Here is a 20,357-nt window from a genome sequence, read left to right as displayed (position 1 = left end):
AAATGAACATTGCTTTTCTCAACTCCTCTCGTCACCTCTGAGCATTTCCCGGGTATCCCCTGAAACGTCACTATCTCTGCTCTTTAAATGGTGTTACACGTTGTATAGAACCAATCAAAAAGCTTAGAAATGTACACAAATGCTGATCATTTGTCGATGGGAAGCCGTTTCGACTGACCGGCACGCGATTGGTCCAGCCACCCTCCTGTCAGACTCGCAGCGAGCGCTCTCTGTAATAAACAAGCTAGCAGATCTCCTCAGAAAGATTAAATATTATTAATTTGAGAAATGTCGCTGTCAAAAGCGAGCAAAGTTGCCAAAGCGTCATCAAGCCCCCTGGCCATTGCACATTGAGTCCGCGTTTTTTCGTATGCGTTCTTTCGTATTGATTCGGTGGCTCCGAATTGTCAAAACACCATTCAAACTGCTTATTGCTACGGATGCGAAAAACGACTCGGTTACTAACGTAACCTCGGTTCCCTGAGAGGAGGGAACGAGTATTACGTAATAGCTTACGCTATGGGAAAACTCCTTTTCTCGAGAAATATTGAAGTCTTTATGTAAAACGCATTGCAGCTGCACAGCATACAGCAATGAGCGAGGCAGCTCGGTCATTGGCTGTGCTGCGGCAACTGCACGAACCAATGACGGGGCGACTCTGAACCCGCTTCCAATGAGCGTGCTTCGCGCCCACGCGCGTCAGAGCCCGCCAAGATGGGCTTGGCCAAGGGCTATATATTGGGCGCCCCGTCGTCTGAGTTCTTTAGGTTCAATCGACTGAAGCAAACTGACCAAGCACAAGCACGGCAGATTACGCAATACTCGTTCCCTCCTCTCAGGGAACCGAGGTTACGTTAGTAACCGAGTCGTTTCCTTTCGAGAGGTTCCTCCTATTGCGTAATAGCTTACGCTATGGGAACGCCATGTAAAACGCCGTGCGTGCTGACTTCGCTCTATTAAGCCGGAGGCAGATGTCTGAGCCTTCGAGCAAAGTAATTATCCAACGAGCCAGCCGAAGGCGGGCTTTATAAAAGGACAACTTGGAACGGCCCGATGGGCGTCCAGAGACACACACAAGCACATTTTTATGTACTGTCATGTATGAAAATTCCTCTACATCAGTCAAAGACGGATTCTATGAGGGAGGAGACAATGCTCAGCATGTACACACCCCAGCCAATGCATAGTTAGACCCACAGTATGTTAGAGTGCAATGAGGGGACCTGTAGGTTATAAAACCTGATAAATGTGGACGGTGAGGCCCAGCCTGCTGCCGCACAAATATCTTGAATGGGTATCCCACTAGACCACGCCCACGAGGAGGCCATGCCTCTCGTAGAGTGAGCTCTGATGCCCAAGGGGCACTGAAGGCCCTTGGCTTCATAAGCCAGCGCTATAGCATCAACTATCCAGCGCGATATTCTTTGCTTTGAAACAGCCAGACCTTTAGTGCGGCCGCCAAAGCATACGAACAATTGCTCTGTCTGTCTGAACAGGGCAGAACGTTCCAAATATAATCTGAGTGCCCTGACCGGGCAGAGTAAATTAGCGTCGCTTTCGTCTGCTGGAGACGATAGCGCGACCAAAGATATCACCTGTGCTCTGAAAGGAGTAGAGAGCACCTTAGGAATATACCCGTGTTTTGGCCTGAGGACAACCCTGCTGTCGTTAGGTCCAAACTCCAGGCAGGTAGCGCTTGATGACAGCGCGTGCAGGTCGCCCACTCTCTTGACCGAGGCGAGAGCCAGCAAGAGAGCAGTCTTGAGCGAGCGCTGTTTAAGGTGCACAGTTCGGAGGGGTTCGAACGGGGCACGCTTAAGTGCGTCCAGGACCGTGGCCAGGTCCCAAATCGGCACCGAGGGGGGGGCGTGGGGGATTTATCCTCCTGGCGCCCCTCAGGAAACGAATAACTAGGTAGTTTTTCCCTAGTGTGCGTCCTTCCACAGGGTCATGTGATGCCGCTATGGCAGCCACATATACTTTGAGCGTGGAGGGGGTGCGGCCTGCCTCCAACAGCTCTTGTAAGAAAACGAGCACACTCGGTACTTCGCATGTCTCAGGATTCAGGTTCCTGGATTTACACCAGTCACTGAACACCTTCCATTTCTGGGCATATAAGCGCCTCGTAGAGGGCGCTCGCGCCTCAGTGATGGTTCTCAACACTCCACTGGGGAGGTTCCCGGGAATCCGTTGAGGGGCCACGCATGGAGGGCCCACAGATCGGGGCGGGGATGGAGGATCATCCCGTTGGCCTGCCTGAGGAGATCTAGCCTCAGTGGAATCGGCCATGGGGCAGATTGCATCATCTGCATCAGTTCTGGAAACCACGTCTGGTTCTTCCAGAGTGGGGCTACCAGGAGCACTGCACATTTCTCCTCCCTGATCCGACTGATGACCTGAGGTAGCATCGCGACCGGAGGGAAGACATACAGCGGGCGGCTCGGTTTATATGCGAAACTACCGTCATGTTGTCCGTTCGGACTAGGACGTGCTCGTCCTTCAGGTACGGGAGCAGGGCTCTGAGATCCAAAGCGACCGCTTTCAATTCCAGACAGTTTATATGTAGGCGCTTCTCCGGGTTTGACCACAAGCCGGAGACAGGCCTGCCCTCGTACAGGGCTCCCCAGCCTATTTTGGAGGCATCTGTCGTGATCATTTTTCTCCTTGTGTTCACGCCCAAACTCACGCCGGACTGATACCAGTCGACAGCTTTCCAGGGCGTCAGGGCTTTTATGCAGCCGTAATTCGCTCTGATTTAAAAGTGGCCCGAGCGCCACGCGTGAGTGGGGACACGGCTTTTGAGCCAGCGTTGGAGAGGACGCATGTGCAACAATCCTAGCTGGAGTACAGCTGATGCTGAGGCCATGAGACCGAGCATCCTTTGAAATCGCTTGACGGGTGCGCGCGCGCCCGCTCTGAACGATGTTGCAAGGCGCCGGATAGTGAGCGCGCGCTCTGACGAGAGGCGCACCGTCATCTGCACTGAGTCTAGCACTATTCCCAGAAAAGAAATATTCTGGCTGGGGGACAGCATGCTCTTTGCAAAATTGATTCTTAGACCCAGGCAATCTAGATGACTGATAATCCAAGATCTGTGTGTCACTAACTGGCTCTCTGATTGTGCTAGGATTAGCCAATCGTCGAGATAATTCAGTATTCGCACTCCCCGCTGCCTCGGGGGGGAAAGTGCTGCATCCATACATTTCGTAAATGTACGGGGTGCCAGTGACAGGCCGAATGGTAGTACTGTGTACTGGTATGACTGTCCCTCGAAAGCGAATCTCAGAAAAGGCCTGTGATGAGGCGCTATCGGAATGTGAAAGTAAGCGTCTTTCAGATCCACTGATAGAAACCAATCCCCCGGGCGAACTTGCGCGAGGATATGTTTGGTTGTTAACATTCTGAACGAGCGAATCATTAAAGCTTTGTTCAGATGTCTGAGATCTAGAATGGGGCGGAGACCGCCATCCTTTTTCGGGACGAGAAAATAGCGGCTGTAAAAACCTGCCTCGCTCATAGAGGGAGGGACTGTCTCTATAGCGCCTTTCTCTAACAGTTTGAGCATCTCGGTGCGTAGAACATGTGAAACATCCTTTCTCACTTTCGTCTCGACCACTGCTGTGAAGCGGGGCGGTCTGCGAGCGAATTGAAGCGAGTAACCGTGTTTTATTATGTTCAAAACCCATTTCGGCATGTCGGGGATATTTTCCCAAGCTTTCGCTCGCACAGATATGGGCTGAATGCTGGCTGGGGGCGTGTCGCAGTGACGTATGCCTCCCGCCAGCGAATCGCTCTGTGCTAATACCGAGCTTACAGCTCTCAGCGGCGCGGGCGCGCGCTGAGCAGCTTTGTTGAATGCCGAGTGCAGGGGTGCGTGTGAGATTACAGGCACGCTCGTCGTAATGCTCACAGAGTGAGATGGGGAAATGTTTAACACTGCATGGGCAGTGCTTATGGGTGGGGGTGCATAGACTGTGGTAGGCACGCGCGCCACTTTCATAAAACTTCCCGCTCGTGGCGGGAGGTTTTTGGTCATATAAACAGTGTTTGTGAGTTGGGGTGCGTGCATAACAGCGGGCACACGCGCTACTTTTATACAACTTCCCGCTTTTACTGGGGAAGTGTTTATAACTGTGGGAACAGTGCTTGTGTGTAGTGGTGCATACGTGACAGTTGGCACACAATCTACATTTATGGGGCGTCCAGCTTGAGCTGGGAAAACATTTGGCACTGCGTTGACAGGTTTGATATGTGGGAATACGCACTTTGGTGTGGACACGTGACCCTTTAATGAGACAGGCAGAAAATGGCTCTTTATGTGATTTCTGTGTGTCGCCGTAAAAACGGCGTTTGTTTGCAGGTGGGCGAGCTGTGTGGCTGGCACATTGGCTGCTGTATAGACATTTCCAGCCGCCTGTAAGGGGACTGGGTAATGCTTTAAACGTTTTGGAGAGAACGGTCCGGCTCTTGCGAGACACGCGCTCCCCCTTTTTCTCCCTGTAGCTAGGAGGACTTACGAGGCTCTGGGTTCAGCACAATCTTGGGCCGAGGTCCCCGTCGCTCGGGCGGTTGTTTCCTGTTGGCAGAGCGCGAGCGGCGTCGAAAATCCGTTTCAGGTCTGGGCTGAGAGACGGGAGGCGCCGTCTTAGCTCGCTGCTGCTGAGGCGGCCGTTGGCGGCTCTGCGATGAGCTAGATCGCTTGGGCAGGAAGTGACGCATAGCCTGTGAGTCCTTACGGGCTTCGGTGAAGCGCTCGGCGAACTCCTTCACCGCTGGTCCAAACAGGCCGCTTTGGGAGATAGGCGCGTCGAGAAATGACACCTTATCTGCATCCTTCATCTCTGTCAGCGTCAGCCACAGATGGCGCTCAAGGACAGTCAGGTTAGCCATAGCACGGCCGATGGATTGGGCAGTGGCTTTTGTAGCTCGCAGCGCTATGTCAGTGGCGCTGCGCAGGTCCTTGAATGCCTCAGGATCGGGTCCAGACTCGTCCATACTGCGGAGAAGTTTAGCTTGAAACACCTGGAGGACAGCCATAGAGTGAAGCGCTGATGCAGCTTGGCCGGCGGCGGCGTATGCGCGACCGGCGAGAGCTGAAGTAGACCGGCAAGGCTTCGAGGGATGAGAAGCTTTAGCTTTCCATCCAGCGTTGGAGGGTGGACACAGATGATTGGCCACAGCCTCCTCGAGGGGCGGAGTCCCCTCATGGCCTCTTTCTTTCGCGCCGTCCACAGAGGAGAGCGACAAAGAAAAAGAAGGCTTCAGGCGAGCGGAGTGCGGGGCTTTCCACGACTTCGTGAGTTCGTCGTGAACTTCCGGGAAGAAGGGGGAGGGTCTTTGTCGAGGGGCCTGTCGGTGCCCCTGCAGGAACCACTCGTCCAGTCGGCTGCGGGCGGGTTCTTCCGGGGAAGACCAATCGAGCCCGAGGTCTTCCACGGCCTTAGATAGGATGCGGACGATCTCCGAGTCCATGCTGGAGCCCGCGCTCGTGCCCGCTGATGTCGATGGCGCGGGGTCGAACGACGAACCCGGCCAGTCGTCGGATGCAGCATCACAGGAAAAACTGTCATCCTTGTCAGCGTCATCCCCTGACGCGCCAAACGAGACGAGCCCCATCGCTCCGCTGGAGGGGTGCTGGTCCGCCTGTGTGAACTGGACTGGCGGCGGGGAGTCTTCGGGTGGTGGTGAAGCACGCGGGGACTGGCCCGGCGTGACATCACTGCAAACCGCGGCCTCTGTGAGCGGCGCTTTTTCTTTCGCGGCTCGACCAGAGGAGATGGCAGCACGGAAGAGGTGGGCTCTTTCACGGTGAAAACGGCGAAGTGAGCGCGCAGCTCGGTGAGGCCCAGGGCGTCACACTCGGGACATCCGCCTCGAGTAAGGGCAGCCTCTGCGTGGTCCGGTCCCAGGCAGCGGGCACAAATGATGTGACGATCCCCGTCCTGAAGAGGGCCTCGACACGAGGCGCAGGAAGGCATTTGAAACAACGCCTTGATAATTTGCTCTTTTAGAAAAAGTGTCGCGGGGGCGAACACTGATAGCTTTTGGAAAGGATATAGGATGATGCGCGCCGGATGGCTTAGCAGAAAAGGTGATCGAAGGCGGCTGAAGGCGCCGGCGTCCTCGAAGCAGTCCTGCTGTAGGCTTGTCGACGGCGGCGGCGAAAAGACTCCAACAAATCCGGAGGATCCAGCGAAGAGAAGGTTCTTTGCTGAAGGAGATTAAATCTAAAGAACTCAGACGACGGGGCGCCCAATATATAGCCCTTGGCCACGCCCATCTTGGCGGGCTCTGACGCGCGTGGGCGCGAAGCACGCTCATTGGAAGCGGGTTCAGAGTCGCCCCGTCATTGGTTCGTGCAGTTGCCGCAGCACAGCCAATGACCGAGCTGCCTCGCTCATTGCTGTATGCTGTGCAGCTGCAATGCGTTTTACATAAAGACTTCAATATTTCTCGAGAAGAGGAGTTTTCCCATAGCGTAATCTATTACGCAATAGGAGAAACCTCTCGAAAGGGAACTTACGATTGTTTTTATAACGGATGAAAGTTTCGTAGTGTGCAAGCGTGATTGACATAACGTGATTGACAAATGTGAATCAGTGTAGCTATTTATCTGCAAGGAGAATCCATTAATGTGTTTGATTAACCCAATATTTGTTGGTATCTCCGTTATGAATTTGTTATGCTGTTATTGTCAACTAGCCTACACTAAGATATGATTGCATAGACTAGCATTATTTGATCTCTGTTTCCTTGTCTCTCTGCCTCTCACTTTCTCTCTCTCACACACACACACACACACACACATAGACACACACACCCTCTCTCTCAAGCAAAAATGTAGCACCTCTGTTCAATCTTTCTGATTTTAGTACATTTTTGTAAAAGGTAGGCCTACTGTTAAATTATTTATTCAAATAAAAACTTTAAAATAATTTGAGCTTCAGCCTGGTTTAATAGCATATATTAATGTCTTTGGTCAAATTAAGCTGTAAAATAAATAGTTTATCCCTTTAAATGTAATTGATTTTGAAAGATATCAACAAAAAACGGGCAAAAAACTTTAAAAGCGATTTTCTCAGGTTTTCAATTGGAAAAAGAGGGCAGACGACCATAATTCAAATGTGTATATCTTTACAACCATTCAAGGTATGACTTTGACTAGGATATCAATTGAAAGCTTATGGTCTCCTCTTTCCATTTATACCAAAATCTCAATTTTTAAATTTGGGTCACTGTGACTCATTTTGCTGGATCAGGTCACATTTTATATTAGAATATTGCTAGGATTGCTTTATTTTACAGTCCGGTTCCCCATATACATACTATACATACTACTTATTATAGTAATTGTAATAACTAGGTAATAACTAGGTACTAACGCTGAACCTTACCCCTTAACCTAACCTTAACCCATGTAGTTACCTTAAATTACCAGTACTTTCTTAGGTATGTACATTTAGGTGCACATACTGTAAAATAAAGTGCAACTATAAAATTGTAATTATATATAGAACATATAATATATATAAACAGTGTTGGGGTAACGCATTACAAGTATGTAATCAGATTACTTGTTTCAAGTGAACAGTAAAGTAATGCAACAAAATATCTTTTACTTTTTCAAATAAGTAATGGAAGTTACTTTTTTATGTTCTGTATATTTTATAGAATGTTGAATGAGGATGTTAAAGACAAATGAGATAAAATGTATTCATTTTACATGAACTATTTCCCAATTATTATTCATTTGAAAATCATATTACATTCACTGTGCGTTCACACCGCCGCCGGCAAGAGCTCTGTTGAGAAGTTGTAGTCAGGTCAACTTTATGGTAATGAGCTATGACGCGGTTTGGCGGCAACCAATCGGAATGTAGAAACCCTCCGCTTGAGAGGATTCCAGAGAACGCAGTCAAGTAAACCATATTAGTCCCCAAGCAAAATAGAGGAGAGGTTGATCATGTGAATTTGATAAGAAGGCGCGCAACACTATTTATGGGCAACATTTTCGTGCTAGAACACTTGTTTTTCAGCGGGAATGCAAATTAGATTAGCACTTAACCATGAACACAAAAGACACACCACATAAATGGCTTTTAATTGGTTTATTTCGTTTGCAAACATGTCACTATTATTGTTAACTTCTTTCCATCGATCAATTTCTTACTTTCACATTTAAAAGATTACATGAGGTCAACTTATACCCTACTTGGTCACCCTGCAAAAATAAATAATGATCAACATGCTTGTTTGCTTTGCGGTCCCTTTAAATAAAGTTTAATAAAAGACCAAGCATTCGATCTACGACGTCAGAGCGCCCACGAATCTTTCTACGGCGTCGTTGGCAGGACAGCGAGAGCGAATTTTGCCGCTCTCGCCGGCGGCGGTGTGAACGCACAGTCAGAGTTAATGCGTTGTGAATGCAGAGTTAATGTGTTGAGTTAATGTGTTGAGCTAATGTGTTGAGTTAATGTGTTGAGTTAATGTGTTGAGTTAATGTGTTGTGAATGCAGAGTTAATGGGCCCTATCTTGCACTCGGCGCAAATGACTTTGTACACTGACGCATGTATCATTCCTATTTTGCACCCGCGCAAAGCGGACTTTTCCCTCCACAGACGCACGTCGGTTAACTAAGAAATACACTTGCGCTCCCCGGGGCGGTTCAGCGCAAAGAGGAGGCGTGTTCCGGCGCAAACTTTCCCTCATGCTATTTTGCTGTTCTATAAAACAATTGCGCCACTGACCAGAAAAAAAGTAGTCTAAAGTCAGTGGCGCGTTGCGCGTTGTTCATCAAGCTATTTTAAGGGCGCATGCTTGGCCATAATCAATGTAGCGTGTGCACAACGCGCATACACTTTGATTCTCTCATCTAAGCAGCCGTTTTCATTTTTGCAAATCATACATTATTAGGCTACAATAGATAGATAGATAGATAGATAGATAGATAGATAGATAGATAGATAGATAGATAGATAGATAGATAATTTATTGTAAAAGCATACATGAAGCTTACACATTTACGCAAATTATCATACGCCTGTTTAACAGAAGTTAATTTGGGTGGGTTTCTCCATCCCCAATGTCACTTCTCTGTGTTTTACGGCCCTGACGAGAACGTTGCTCTCCTCGGCTGTGAACCGCTCCTGGCGCGCGCCTGGCAAATCCGCCGTTATAATAGGAATCCGCTTTAGAACAAGCGCCTGCTCTTAAAGGGAATGTGAGATGACGCTCTGATTGGTTTATTTCACGTTACGCCCAAACCACACCTATGAATAATGAAGCTACTTCGGACCAACCCCTTTTAGATTTGCGCCAGGCGCAAGAGGCATTTATCCCGCCGGGAAAATAGCAACAGCGCCGGGATCCGCCCACAAAGTTACTTGCGCTTTGCGCTTTGACACTTGCGTTTCAGATCGTTAAAATAGGGCCCAATGTGTTGAGTTAATGTGTTGAGTTAATGTGTTGAGGTTAATGTGTTGAGTTAATGTGTTGAGTTCATGTGTTGAGTTCATGTGTTGAGTTAATGTGTTGAGTTAATGTGTTGAGTTAATGTGTTGAGTTCATGTGTTGAGTTCATGTGTTGAGTTAATGTGTTGAGTTAATGTGTTGAGTTAATGTGTTGAGTTCATGTGTTGAGTTCATGTGTTGAGTTCATGTGTTGAGTTCATGTGTTGAGTTCATGTGTTGAGTTAATGTGTTGAGTTCATGTGTTGAGTTCATGTGTTGAGTTCATGTGTTGAGTTCATGTGTTGAGTTCATGTGTTGAGTTAATGTGTTGAGTTCATGTGTTGAGTTCATGTGTTGAGTTCATGTGTTGAGTTCATGTGTTGAGTTAATGTGTTGAGTTCATGTGTTGAGTTAATGTGTTGAGTTCATGTGTTGAGTTCATGTGTTGAGTTCATGTGTTGAGTTCATGTGTTGAGTTCATGTGTTGAGTTCATGTGTTGAGTTAATGTGTTGAGTTCATGTGTTGAGTTCATGTGTTGAGTTCATGTGTTGAGTTAATGTGTTGTGAATGCCGTTGCATTTTGACTTTTTTAATCCAATATTTTCTGACTTTGAAACAATGTTGTTGAATGTCGCTCTGTGTTGTCAGGTGACCTTAGCTGCTTGGCAGGAGTTTGACAGTCAGCAGGCATCAGTGAGGGAGTTTGTGGGTAAGGTGCGATCAGTCACAGAGAGAGAGATGAACTTCAGCAGTCCAGACAGTCTCAGCACAGAGCTGGAGCAGACCAAGGTGAGAACAACACCTGATCTCCATGGGCTCAGTGCAATGAATCACCTTTAATTAAACATGAGCATCTTTAGTTTCAACACAGAAGAGCTGCTAGAGCCTTTACAACCCAAATCCTCATTAGAAAATGCTCTGTTAATACATTTCTGAAAAAGTCTCACTACAAGACATTGTAACATAGCCAGTATGCACTCAACTGTAACCTAATAAACAAAACAATTGTTTATTGTGATTATTTGGTGTATTCTATCTATCTATTCAGAAATATTCACTTCATCTGTTGCTGTTATTCCTGTAGGATCTCTTGAAACAGTGTGAAACGGAGGCCAGACAGGTGAACACTCTTCTCAAGAGGGCCGCAGAGATCCAACTGGGCCCCAAAAACCAGTCTCTCCTCCTGGATCAAGCACGTGCTCTAAGTGAACAAGTGGACAAAGTTGAGACTGGACTCAAGCGAGAGTAATACCCTACTCTATTTTATGTTTATTTCATTTCATAGACAGATGCGTTAAGAATTATCTATCAATGCATAATGAAACTATAATATCATGATTGATTACTGTCTGATTTTTTCAGTGTGAAGACTTTGGAGGGAATGAAAGATCAGTGGGATTCTTTCGGGAGTGAGTTTGAAGCTTTTTCCACTTGGATAACAGAGAGAGAAAGAGAAATGGATGCCTTGAAAAGCTCCAGCGCACCTTTGGACCAGCAGATCTGTACCATAAAGGTGCAATAATAAATATATCATTAAATAAATGAACAAAGTGTCTTTTAAAACGCTTAAAATGACCGAATGCCTTCTGTGAAAAACTTTTATACTCAATTTTATACATAATAATTTTAATTAATTATATTCTATATATTTGATTGCATATTTATGGTGGGCAGACGATCAGAGAAGGTCTGCAGGAGAGATCAGAGGTCCTGTCCAATCTGGAGGAGAAGTCTCAAACGCTGGTCCAGTTTATGTCCTCTGGCGAGTCTGCACGAATCAAAGCCCGTCTGACACAGATTGGCAGATACTGGGAGGAGCTTAAGGAGAGTGTGGAACACCTGGATGGACAGTTGGAAGAGAGCTCCTCCCACCAGACGAAGTTTAATGCCAATCTTCAGCAGGTACTGTATGTTTGCTATTTAAACATGCTATTTAGTTCAGTGAGTCGTACTAAACTCTTATGTTGTCTAATGACATTGCATCCCTTTAAAAGGTACAATCTGAGGTTGAAGATATCCAGAAGAAACTTGACAGCCCTGTCACCTCTTGTGTGTCTTCATCTGAGACCTACAAAACTCTACAGAGTCACATGGTATGATACCTTCATGTCATTTGTGAACATTTCTGATTAAGGGTGTGTTCACACTTGTAGTTTGGTTCTCTTGTTTTTTTTGGTCTGGACCAAAAAGAGAAAATAATACATATAGTTCAGTTCACACTGTCGCTTTTAACACCGAAACTACAGATGCAAAACAGTACGTTTTGTGAGAGAACTTACCGATCATCCAAATCTGTGTGCTTGGCTTAATGCGCTCGTTGTATGTGCGTACATATGCTGTTTTTTTTGCCAGCTGCGAACTCACAAATAGCTTATTAAATGTGTAAAGGAGTTTACAAAAAAAGCACCAGGAATTACTCCGTTGCCGACAAACGAAGCTCTTCTGCAAGTAGACGGTGGCTTTGATGCCTGTACCGATGGGCAACGTAGCTCCTATGATGAGAAAAACCAGGAATGCTTTAGCATTCAGTCCTTTTTAGGATTGCATCTTGTGACATAACGTCTTGTTTTTGGTTCGTTTAGATGTCTTTGGTTCATATTGCGTTCAGTAGAACCGCACCAGAGGTTTTTTTTTAAAGGTGGGTCTTGGTCCACTTGTTTGGTGCACACCAGGGTTCGGATGGCACTTATTCAAATGGACCAATCGCACCAGAGGTCGTTTTACTCAAACCAAACCTGTCAAGTGTTGAACACACCCTTATTTGCACCAATTCAGTCTGAATAAGTGATTTGTTTGGTTTTCAGGATATGTTCCAGTCTCTGGAAAAGCTGAAGGCCACCCTGCTGTCTCTGTGTGCTGGTGCCCGCAGGCTCAGCGAGAGGGAGAAGACAGAGAAAGCCGTGGCAGCCCTACAGCAAAGTTACGAGCAGTGTTTAAAACAGGCCAAGGAGAAACAGAACCAAATGGAGAGCCTTCTGTCACATTGGCAAAAGTATGATTATGTTCACTGTTGGTATCTAATGTATTTACATCTTAAATCCTAAAAAAATCCCTTTGTATGAGTAGATATTCCTTTAATAAGGGTTATTTATTGAAATCGTTTGCTCATTTTGATTATTTCAGATATGAAAAGGATTGGTCTGCCCTGCAGTCATGCCTGGAGAGATGTGAATCCGTATCCAGCTCTGACACTCAGTTCCTCACGGTTGACAAACAAAAGCTCAATGGAGAACTGCTGGAATTGAAAGTAATAAACTAGAGCTACAACATGAAACAGCATTCGCAATGCATTTTACTTCAATCGTGTGACATATTTCCATGTGCAACAGAATATTTAACAAGAAATAATAAAAGGCGGGGCTTAATTTTATCCATAGGGATTTAATTGAATTGTGAAATGCAGGCTTATTAATGGTTAATGTAATTTTTTGTTTCTGCCTTATTGAAAACAAGCGTTTTTTTAAAAGAAAATGTCATATACTGATGAAGACTAGTTGATGTTCAACTTTCTTTGGTGTGTAATGTTGCTGTTTGAGCATGAAAAAAGTTACAAAGGACAAAGTCACTCCAAAGGGAGTCATTCTCTATATCAGTGCGCACTGTTTCTGAACTTCCTGAAATGCATTGATTGTAGTCTTGAGTTTTCTTTCGGGAACAAACACGCCTCAATATTCCTCATTTAAATCATTCCCGCCCAAGGCATACGCAAAATAACATGGCGAGGCCTGGTTGAGTTGCGTTAGTAGTGTGTTGAAACTCATGGTTATGGTAAGGCGCATGACATTTCCCAAACACGCTCGAAACGGTTGACCAATCGCAACACACTGGTCCAGCCAACCAATTGCGCCATTGCGCTTTTCGTAAGGAGGGGCTTCATAGAGATGGGAACTAAACAGAGCGTTACTGACTGAGAAGAGAGGCTGCAATAATGTAAAATATGGGGCAAATAATGTTTTTTTTTTTTTTTTTACATCTAAGCATGAATACCTTTTCTAGTAAACCGCCAAAACAATATCTAAACTTTGTAAAGGGGCATAATATGGCTTTTTATTTTGTTTCTTAAATTTCTTAAATATTGTTCTTTTAAAGCACCTACAGAGTGAACTTCAGTCTCTGGAGTCAGTTTACAACAGGCTGGATGCCCAAACACCAACCCTTTACACCACTGCATCAGATGAACATGTGAAAACACTCAAAGAAGCCCATGAACAGCTCGAGAAAAGATGGAAGTGTCAGACCACAGCTATACCTAACAGGTCAGTCATAAGTATTTGCAGGCTAAATTCTACACTTGGATTGCGTTTTACAGTATATTTTCCATGTTCTTTTATAATGTTTTTTTGAAATTATGAATGTTAGAGTATGTCTAACATAGTACATCAAACTGTTACAGAATCCAAGTTCTTCAGGAGCACCGTTCTCAGGTGGAACAATTTGATCAGGCCCTACAGAAGTTCTTCAAATGGGGAGAGTCTTTCCTCTCATCTTTAAATTTGTCCTCTCACATTGATGTCACTGATCTTCAACCTTCCACCAGCGATATCAAGGTACGTTCCATTAAGAGAGCCTCCATTCAATGAAGAACAATATCAGACATCTTTTATCTTAATTATGGATATTCTCAAACTCAAATTATTTATTGAAAACTGTTTTATGATCAATGTACACTACATTGTTACTTTTACATTGTCACAAAAGATTTATTTTAATTTATTTGACTTGTTCTTTTAAACTTCCTATACATCAAAAAATCCTAAACATTAAGCACCACAACTGTTTACAACATTGATATGAATAAGAATAGTTTCCAGATCAGCATATTAAGGATTATGAATTATGATTACATTTTAAAATATAGAAAATTAAATAAGTTATTTTAAATTCTAATAATATTTCACAATATTACTCTTTAAATGTAGCCATAAGAGACCTTTTCATAAAAATCTTACTGACGACAAACTTTTGAACAGTTGTATGTAAATCTTATGTAAATATTACGGATATCAATCGAATAACATTTTTAATCTAATTAATTACACAATTTAAAAATGAATTGCAAATATTAATATTTGATGAGAAAATTCACAGACATTATTGTGACGGATAAAGGTGATGATGAGGATGATGCATTTTATTTGTAATGCGCTTTTCTCCAACCCAAAGCGCTACACAGTTTGGTAAACAAATATAAAATAATTAAACAATAATTAAAAACAGAAAAATCAAACAACGATATACAAGATACATTTTTTTCTTTTTTTCTTGGTGTTGAAAAGAAACTCATCAACAAAGGTGTTGATTATAGGCAATAAAAAAAAGTTAATTATTTTTAAAAACAATTGTTTAATGTATTAAATTGACAACCCTAGTAAATATAAAATGAGGACAAAGAATATGTTATTTATCGGCAGTAAGAGAGATTGCAGATTTAAAAAGTAATGTTTCATAATTTTTTCCCACCAGGAGAGGAGAGATGACCTGCAGAAGCAAAGCAGCATGAGACAGAGTCTTCAACAGCAAACAAAGGTCTTGTGTGATGTTTGTGAGCCTGCTGAGGTTCAGCAGCTTCAGGGAAAGTGGGAAAGCTCCTTGCAGCCGTACCTGGAGGCCCATCAGCTGGTTGATCTACGAGGTGAGAGTCTGGAGAAGCTAGAGGCCTTCCTACACACCCACAGTGTGGCGGCCGGCGTCCTTCAGGGCCTCAGACAGACTGTGGAGAGCGCTGGGAGTTGGGATAAAAGCCGTGTGGACGAGCTGCAGAGAGACCTGGAAGCCATCGTTCCCGATATCGGCCGTCTCGAGACGCTTGCCGTGAACCTGGACGGCAGCCTCTGTAAGGCTCATCTCCACCTGATCAATGGGAAGGAGACCCGCTCCTCGTGCCGCTCATTGGCCGACTCCTTGAGTGTTGAGCTCGATGCCGTGAGGAACCTACTGGGCTCGAAGCAAAGCGAAGCTGAGGCTCTCGGTGCTCTTTGGAGCTCGTTCAGACAGCGTAAAGAGCAACTGCTCAAAACGGTGGAGGATATCGAAGAGAAGGCAGATCAACAGGGCCTGAAAGAGCCCAATGTACATACTCTACAGCAGAGGTATGGATTGCCCTTTTCAAAAGGGTTGTTTGTACATGTCTGTGGCTGTGTTTTTTGAACTGCATCTTCTTTGTGATGTGTGTAGGCTTCGGTTCTTCAATCAGCTGGAGGATGAGCTCCAGTCCCACCAGCAGGAGGAGCAGTGGCTCAGGGATAAAGGTCAACAGCTGGCTCAGAGAGATGCAGAGTTGGGTGGTGAAGTACTGAGGGAGATCAGCCTGCTTCAGACCACCTGGGAAGACACCAAGAAACTCATCACTGAAAGGTGGGCCACCAGGAACGACCTACCGTACTTTTTTTGTTATATTTTATTGGTATTTGCCACTCAATCAATCATGCCCTAACAATATTATGGACCTGGACAGAAAACAAATTGCATTTAATGTTTAAAGAATAAAAACAAACACTAGTCTTTTATGGGCACACGGTGATTGATTTCTTAGTTTAGCAAATGTGCAAATTCTCAGTATCTAGCTGACGTTGCTGCGTGATTTTGTTCCAGGCAAGAGCAGAGCAGCGCTTTGGTAGACCTCATGAAAGACTACCAGAGTCTGAAGTCTTCAATAAACACGATATTGGAGAGCGCTGATGCCATAGCCGACATTAAAGCCGTCCTAAAAGACCAAGAGGACACACGGAGATCCTTGTTAAAGGTAAAAACCTGCCAGTCTCCAGGCAGAATGCAAAATAGCAGCTAAAAAGAGTTACTAGCTTTTACTTGCCAAGATAAACTTTAATGTTGGGCTTTAATTATCTTCCTCTCTGTAGCATGAAGCTGTAAAAACAGAGATGGCCAGTAACCAGGATGTGCTAGAGCGATTCTCCAGTAAAGGAAAGAAACTTTTAAGTGAATTAAACAAGATCCCAGAATGCGACACCCAGATTGTGAAGACAGAAATAGATGCCACAGTGGACCAGTGGCTTGATGTGAGTTTGTCCAATGGCCAATTATTAAATCTTCATTTAAAAAAAAAAAAACCCTCATATAACAGAATCTAAGAGCCATTATTCTTCATATCAACACACAGGTTTCAGAGAAAATCGAGGACAATCTCGAAAGTCTCAAGAGAAGCTCTGCTTTGTGGGTGGACATCTACAGTATCAGTGGAGAAATTGAAAGCTGGTCCAACAGCTCGGTTATGGATCTTACAGATGGACTCAATAACTTCAACGATAGCCAGAAAACAGCAAACAAACTCTCGGAAGTCAAGGCACGTTCCAAACGGTGTTGTTAAACACTGTTATAAAACCAGAGCGCCAGTTGTGTAATATGTTATTCATTTTTCTGTGTAGGTGGATGTTGGCCTAAAAGAAAAGAAGATTGATGCTTTACAAGAGAAAGTTTCAGAGCTGAAACAGCTTTGCGGTGGCCACGACGTTCCTGCTAAACTTCAGGTAAGGGCAAGCTGTATTTCTGTGGTGGTCACACTAAACAACAAGGTTTCTTGTCATATGTTATCGTCTTGTCATAGCAGCACGCATACTACACAACACTACGCTGACGAGGTGCACAAACTACCGTATTTTCCGCACTATACGGCGCACCGGATTATAAGGCGCACCTTCAATGAATGACCTATTTTAGAACATTTTTCATATATAGGGCGCACCGGATTATAAGGCGCATAAGATACTGCAGTCAAACGTTTGACTGGGTTTGCGTTATGCATCCACTAGATGTCAACAAAACAGTCAGATAAAGTCAAACTTTATTAAGCGTTCTGACAACTCCGTTCACTCCCATGGTAACGTTGTTCAAACGTTAAAGGACAATTTTAACATTGAGCTCTTTTTTTGTAAATTTGGAGTGCTGTCAGTAGGCTACACACGACAACGACAAAAACCGGTGTTGCCTACACCGTATTATCCTCTTTTTAAAATTTGCACCCTGTTGACTTAAACGGGACAAGTTTTAAACCTGCTTTTAGCCTCTTAAAGGAACACTCCGACTTTTTGGGACTTTAGCCTATTCACCTTATCCCCCAGAGTTAGATAAGTCCATACATACCTTTTTCATCTCCGTGCGTGCTATAAGTCTGTTTGACGCACCCACCGCTAGCCTAGCTTAGCACAAAGACTGGATGTAAATGGTTGCAGCTAGCATACTAATCCAATTAAGTGACAAAATAACGCAAACATTTTCCTATTTACATGTTGTGATTTGTATAGTCACAGAGTGTACAAAAAACAAAGTCACATGAGACACAGACATATTTTAACCGTATAAATCCTGGGAACTATATTCTCTGAAGGCGAAGCACTGCTACTTGGGCGGAGTGATAACCGCAGCACCCGAGACGCGCTCTCTGCTCCTCACCACGGCTCGTCTCAGGTGCTGCGGTTATCACTCCGCCCAAGTAGCAGTGCTTCGCCTTCAGAGAATATAGTTCCCAGGATTTATACGGTTAAAATATGTCTGTGTCTCATGTGACTTTGTTTTTTGTACACTCTGTGACTATACAAACCACAACATGTAAATAGGAAAATGTTTCCGTTATTTTGTCACTTATTTGGATTAGTATGCTAGCTGCAACCATTTACATCCAGTCTTTGTGCTAAGCTAGGCTAGCGGTGGGTGCGTCAAACAGACTTATAGCACGCACGGAGATGAGAAAGGTATGTATGGACTTATCTAACTCTGGGGGATAAGGTGAATAGGCTAAAGTCCCAAAAAGTCGGAGTGTTCCTTTAACAACCTTAATGTGTCATTACAAGTGCACAGCCATGTGAGTGAACACGGTGAATCTGACTGCAGTAAATGTGAAAGATATGAATAAAAATGATGTTTATTCAGCCATCTCACATACCCGTATTTTCTTCCTGTTTTCGGTCGAAGTCCACAGTAGGCGATTGTCGAGTGCGCGTGCGCGATCATTGGTAACTAAGCAACAGTGGAGACTCAGACTGTCAGCTGTCAGACGATGACGGTGCTGTGTGGTGTTCTGAGAATATCAGCTCAAATGGATAGTTCATCCGGATCAGATGTTGAACACACGGAGGAGGTTTGATCGCGCGCACGAACTCGACAATCAACTACTGTGGACTTCGGCCGAAAACAGGAAGTAAATACAGGTATGTGAGCCAAGGGGGTAATCCATCGACCGGAAGTTGAAGCCGGCCGGGTGCCGCCATGTTGTAGCAGAACTTCACTTGCGTTAGCATTTCCATTGACTCCCATTCATTTTGGCGTCACTTTGACAGCGAATAACTTTACATCTGAGGCGTTTAAAGACTCCATTTGTCCATTATTTATTTCTAAAGAAACACGACAATGTATAAAGTGCTCCATTACCTTCTATGTTACATTATGGCCCCGTAGAAACAGTTTTAGTAAAAATAGGCTAACGATTGCGTCATAACCACTCGACTCTCTGTTGCGCTGTACAGAAATTACCGTACAGACAGGAGGAGAAGCTCGCAGGCAATCGGGGGGACGCCCCGTCAAGGGAGAAGCCCATAGATAATGAGTCCATAAAAGCAACGGAATACTTACTCCTGCTCACTCACGCCAAAGAACTCTTTGCTCAAGTTCCCCGTCTCTGCAAGATTAACGTTGGCAATTTTCACGCACAGCTACTAGAAGATTAACGTCTGTCAGACAGGTTGCTCACGTCATCAAGCTTAGTTTGAGTCGGTTTGAGTCTGCGCGTCAGGAACGGAAGTGCTCAGAAATCGCTAAAAATGGGCTTCAACTGTCTCAACTGAGTTCCAATGAGATGGCTCTGTCCACTTCTTATACTGTCTATGATGTGAGCCGGCTGAATAAAGAGATTATTCCTGCCTTCGTAAAAGCTCAGATCACAGTTGAGACTGATATATCAGCCCAGGCATCCACGATCCATTGGCAGATAGTGGCGTAAGTCGCCCGGCGCTGTCTCCCCGTCTTGGTGAACGTGAGTTCACCATCCATATATAAGGCGCTCCGGATTATAAGGCGCACTGTCGTTTTTTGAGAAAATTAAAGGCTTTTAAGTGCGCCTTATAGTGCGGAAAATACGGTACAAGACATTTGCTCAAAAGGCAGTCTCGACCAACAGTGTTTGCAAAAAAATGTTTTCTCACATAAATTCATAAAGTAATTAGGCTGTGTTGTGAACTTTTTTCTTCTAAAGTGTTTGAAAACTCAGAAGCGAAGACCAGGAAACTCGGGTGTATCTTTTAAGCAGGGTTCTTTTATTGCTGTTGCATCGCTGTAGTATTCTCAAGTCTGCTTCGTCCAAAAATCTTACCCAAGTCTGACTACCCTGTAGTTAAATATACATTCCAAGGGGGAGGGATTAACTTAAAGGTGGAGACACTCTGAAACAAAGCATGTAAATTAAGTACAGGATTTAACTCTTACTGGAAATTCCCCAGCCCTGATCTCATCAGCATAACAGTGTGATTCGAATGCATAGAAACCAATCTAATCAGCCAGACCATTCAACGACAAAAGGTGATAGTCTCAGTGCTCTGATCAATTTAACTTACAATAGAGAGATCAGGACAGACAGGAACAGGCAGGTTTGTGACATAATTTACCTTAGTTACAAAATTCACGCTAATAAACTTCCTCAGTTTATATACTATAGTATTGGAATCTAAATTAAACATTTTAATAAATTTGTAACACTACAGCTGGATTAGTTCCACCTTATCGTTGCATTGCACACACTACAATATCACGTGACAAAAATATCAATCGCGATCCGGTGGTTTTGTTGCACACCTTGGAAATCTGTATGTGACAGCAAAATCCAGCCAAAAGTCATGTAGTGTGAGCTTGTCTTTAGTTTGATCTCCATTTGATCTTTGTTTTTTTCTCCATTGGATTCAT

General features: G+C 44.6%; 1 protein-coding gene across 1 annotated transcript in view; it reads left to right on the top strand.

Annotated features, from left to right (window-relative positions):
- Positions 1 to 20,357, top strand: part of syne1b (spectrin repeat containing, nuclear envelope 1b) — a 150,828-nt gene that overhangs the window by 52,401 nt on the left and 78,070 nt on the right. The window contains exons 30-44 of the mRNA XM_056256044.1: positions 10,101 to 10,241; positions 10,537 to 10,697; positions 10,815 to 10,965; positions 11,127 to 11,354; positions 11,447 to 11,545; positions 12,257 to 12,444; positions 12,576 to 12,699; positions 13,542 to 13,708; positions 13,846 to 13,999; positions 14,916 to 15,541; positions 15,627 to 15,806; positions 16,044 to 16,194; positions 16,310 to 16,468; positions 16,570 to 16,752; positions 16,835 to 16,936. Of these exons, the coding sequence (XP_056112019.1) occupies positions 10,101 to 10,241; positions 10,537 to 10,697; positions 10,815 to 10,965; positions 11,127 to 11,354; positions 11,447 to 11,545; positions 12,257 to 12,444; positions 12,576 to 12,699; positions 13,542 to 13,708; positions 13,846 to 13,999; positions 14,916 to 15,541; positions 15,627 to 15,806; positions 16,044 to 16,194; positions 16,310 to 16,468; positions 16,570 to 16,752; positions 16,835 to 16,936 (2,814 nt within the window). The remainder of the gene's footprint in view (positions 1 to 10,100; positions 10,242 to 10,536; positions 10,698 to 10,814; positions 10,966 to 11,126; positions 11,355 to 11,446; positions 11,546 to 12,256; positions 12,445 to 12,575; positions 12,700 to 13,541; positions 13,709 to 13,845; positions 14,000 to 14,915; positions 15,542 to 15,626; positions 15,807 to 16,043; positions 16,195 to 16,309; positions 16,469 to 16,569; positions 16,753 to 16,834; positions 16,937 to 20,357) is intronic.

The sequence above is a fragment of the Rhinichthys klamathensis genome, unplaced genomic scaffold, assembly GCF_029890125.1.
Source record: "Rhinichthys klamathensis goyatoka isolate OS25496 unplaced genomic scaffold, OSU_Roscu_1.1 h1tg000123l_1, whole genome shotgun sequence".
NCBI lineage: Eukaryota > Metazoa > Chordata > Actinopteri > Cypriniformes > Leuciscidae > Rhinichthys > Rhinichthys klamathensis.
This window is presented reverse-complemented; position numbering and strand designations above follow the sequence as displayed.